General features: G+C 42.9%; 1 protein-coding gene across 1 annotated transcript; it reads right to left on the bottom strand.

The window, feature by feature from the left end:
- LOC131328861 (premnaspirodiene oxygenase-like) lies at positions 1 to 1,889 on the bottom strand. Its single transcript, XM_058361823.1, has 2 exons — positions 878 to 1,889; positions 1 to 609 (listed from the first exon to the last, which is right to left on the bottom strand). The coding sequence occupies exons 1-2, from the start codon at positions 1,787 to 1,789 to the stop codon at positions 1 to 3; spliced, it is 1,521 nt and encodes a 506-aa protein (XP_058217806.1). The 5' UTR covers positions 1,790 to 1,889.
- Positions 1,890 to 2,407: the final 518 nt, after the last annotated feature.

The raw sequence follows: 2,407 nt of genomic DNA, 5'->3' as shown, positions 1-2,407 counted from the left end.
TCAAGTGAAATAATGAGGAGTGGCAACCAAATGCAAGTTGCTTATTCTCCTAACAGTCGCTCCAAAGGTCTCTCTCATGTCCAGATCCTCCGGCTTGGTCCCGCCGGGTAGTTCCCAGTTGAAGTGATACAGCAGTTGAGCTAGAGGAAGTTCCATATTCGCCAGACCGAAAGTCATCCCCGGACATTTCCTCCTCCCCGCCCCGAACGGAATATACTGGAAATCGTTTCCCAGAAGATCGACAGGACTGTTATCGAATCTCTCCGGCGAAAACTTCTCAGCATCTTCCCAGTACTCGGGATCTCTTCCCATAGCCCAGGCGTTCACGATAACTTGTGTTTTTACGGGTATGCGGAAACCATCAATCTCAGCTTGTTCCCTGCATTCTCTGACTAGCAGAGCAGAAGGGTATAACCTCAGAGTTTCTTTGATCACCAACTTCAAATATTTCAAGCCCTGAATGTCGGATTCGCGGATTCTTTTCTTCCCCTGGAGAGCTTGCCTCAGTTCAGCTTGCGCCTTTTCCATCACCCTTGGATTCCTTACCATTTCCGACATTGCCCATTCGACTATATTCGAGGAAGCTTCAGTTCCAGCAGAAAAAATTTCCTAAGGAAATGTTGAAAGTTATTTTGGTTTGTGGTAAAACAATTGTGAGTATGAAATAATACAAAAGAGAGAAACTTCTTCACGGAGGAGCCGTGAATAAGTTCTTCACGGCTCTACACAATCTCACCTGTCCATTTGCGCAATCAATGGTTGAGATTGTTTTTTTTACCCATCAAAATTGTTTTTAAATCTAGACCGTCCAAAAACACCTTGGACGCACGCGACTAGGCCTCTAAAGAAGTTATTCTCAACAAAAATATTTACTCACCAGAATGATAGCTTTAATATTGTTGTTTGTCATGGGGAACTGAAGGTCACCACTGTGTTTAAGCCTAAGCAGGACATCGAGAAGATCTTCCTCCCCGGCTTCGCCATTTCCCCCTTCAGAGCTTCTAAGATTTTCTTCGTGCCCGTCGATGATGTTTTCAAGAATCTGATCCATCTTTTCATGAAGTCTAACTAGTTTATGCCTCATCCCACTGAGGAAGTGAAGTACTTTGAACGAGGGAAACAAATCACACAGGTTGAAACCTCCCGCCAGCTCTATCGATTCCTTCATCAAGGGCATGAGCACATCTTGGTCATCGCATCGTTTTCCAAATGCTGCTCTGAAAATTATATCGTTCGTCAATGACAAAATCTTGTTGGCAAGATTGATCGACGAACCTGAGGATTTTTTTATGGACTCGACAAGATGAAAAACCTCATCCTCCCGAATAGATGAAAAATAGCGGACGTTTTTGGTACTAAGGAGTTCCAAGATGCAGATTTTACGCATCTGTCTCCAGTAATCGCCGTATGGACAAAACGCGATGTCCACATAATTATAGGTCATACTCTTAACCGCTAGAAGCGGAGGCCTATTCGCAAAGGCTACGTCTTGCGTTTGCATCACCTCTTTGGCCAACCGTGGCGATGATATGACAACCGTTGAGTTTTCACCTAGCTGCAAATGCATGAGGGGTCCATATTTCGCTGCCAAGTTTCTCAGAGAACGATGTGGTTCTGAGCCGGCGAGGTGGTGGATGCTTCCGATGAGTGGTAGCTTCCACGGTCCCGGGGGAATTTTCGGAGTTGGGTTATGGATTTTGGATCTTGTGAGTGTTTTAAGCAAATTGAAAAGGAAAAACAAGAGTGGGAGGAATAAGGTGGTGATAGAGAAGGGAAATAGGAGATCCATTTCTGCTAGACAAAAGAGAGGAAGAACTGATAATAGTTTGGTGCTGATATCTTTTCCGAGTTCAATCTCTTGGTACTTATAAACTTAGGATGTTATACAGTATTGAGTCTAATGACTAACTAGCAGTAAACCCGTGCTGGATGAAGTCTGCTCCAGTATGGCGGACTCTGTCCGGTTTCGTTACTAGTTTTTCTCTTTTTTGTTCTTTCTTTGGTGTCCACTATGTGGAATTTCTCTCCATTTGTGGGGCTTCTATCACCCTTGTGTTGGGTGTTTTTGGTTATTTTCTGCAATGCTCCGACTGTTTGGAGCGATGGGTTTAGTTGGAGTTAGGTATAGTATTTGAACTGAGTCCCCTGTTTGGTTTCTTGATTCCTTGTTTAGAGATGAAGTTTTCTTTTGATGTACTATTTTTTGAATCTATAATATCATCTGATATCGTTTTGACAAAAACAAAAAAAATAGCAGTAAACCCGCGCTATGCACCATAGTTGATCAAAAGAAAAAATAATTATAATAACGGTGACTCCTCCTAGTTGAAATATAGTGACCACAGAAGTTTAACATGACATATTGTTCACCCTCACGGGGTATGCTCATTCCGTGACTTGCTATAAT

The sequence above is a fragment of the Rhododendron vialii genome, chromosome 1a (genome assembly GCF_030253575.1).
Source record: "Rhododendron vialii isolate Sample 1 chromosome 1a, ASM3025357v1".
Taxonomy (NCBI): domain Eukaryota; kingdom Viridiplantae; phylum Streptophyta; class Magnoliopsida; order Ericales; family Ericaceae; genus Rhododendron; species Rhododendron vialii.
The sequence above is the reverse complement of the archived record's forward strand: the minus strand, read 5'-3'. Positions and strand labels throughout refer to the sequence as shown.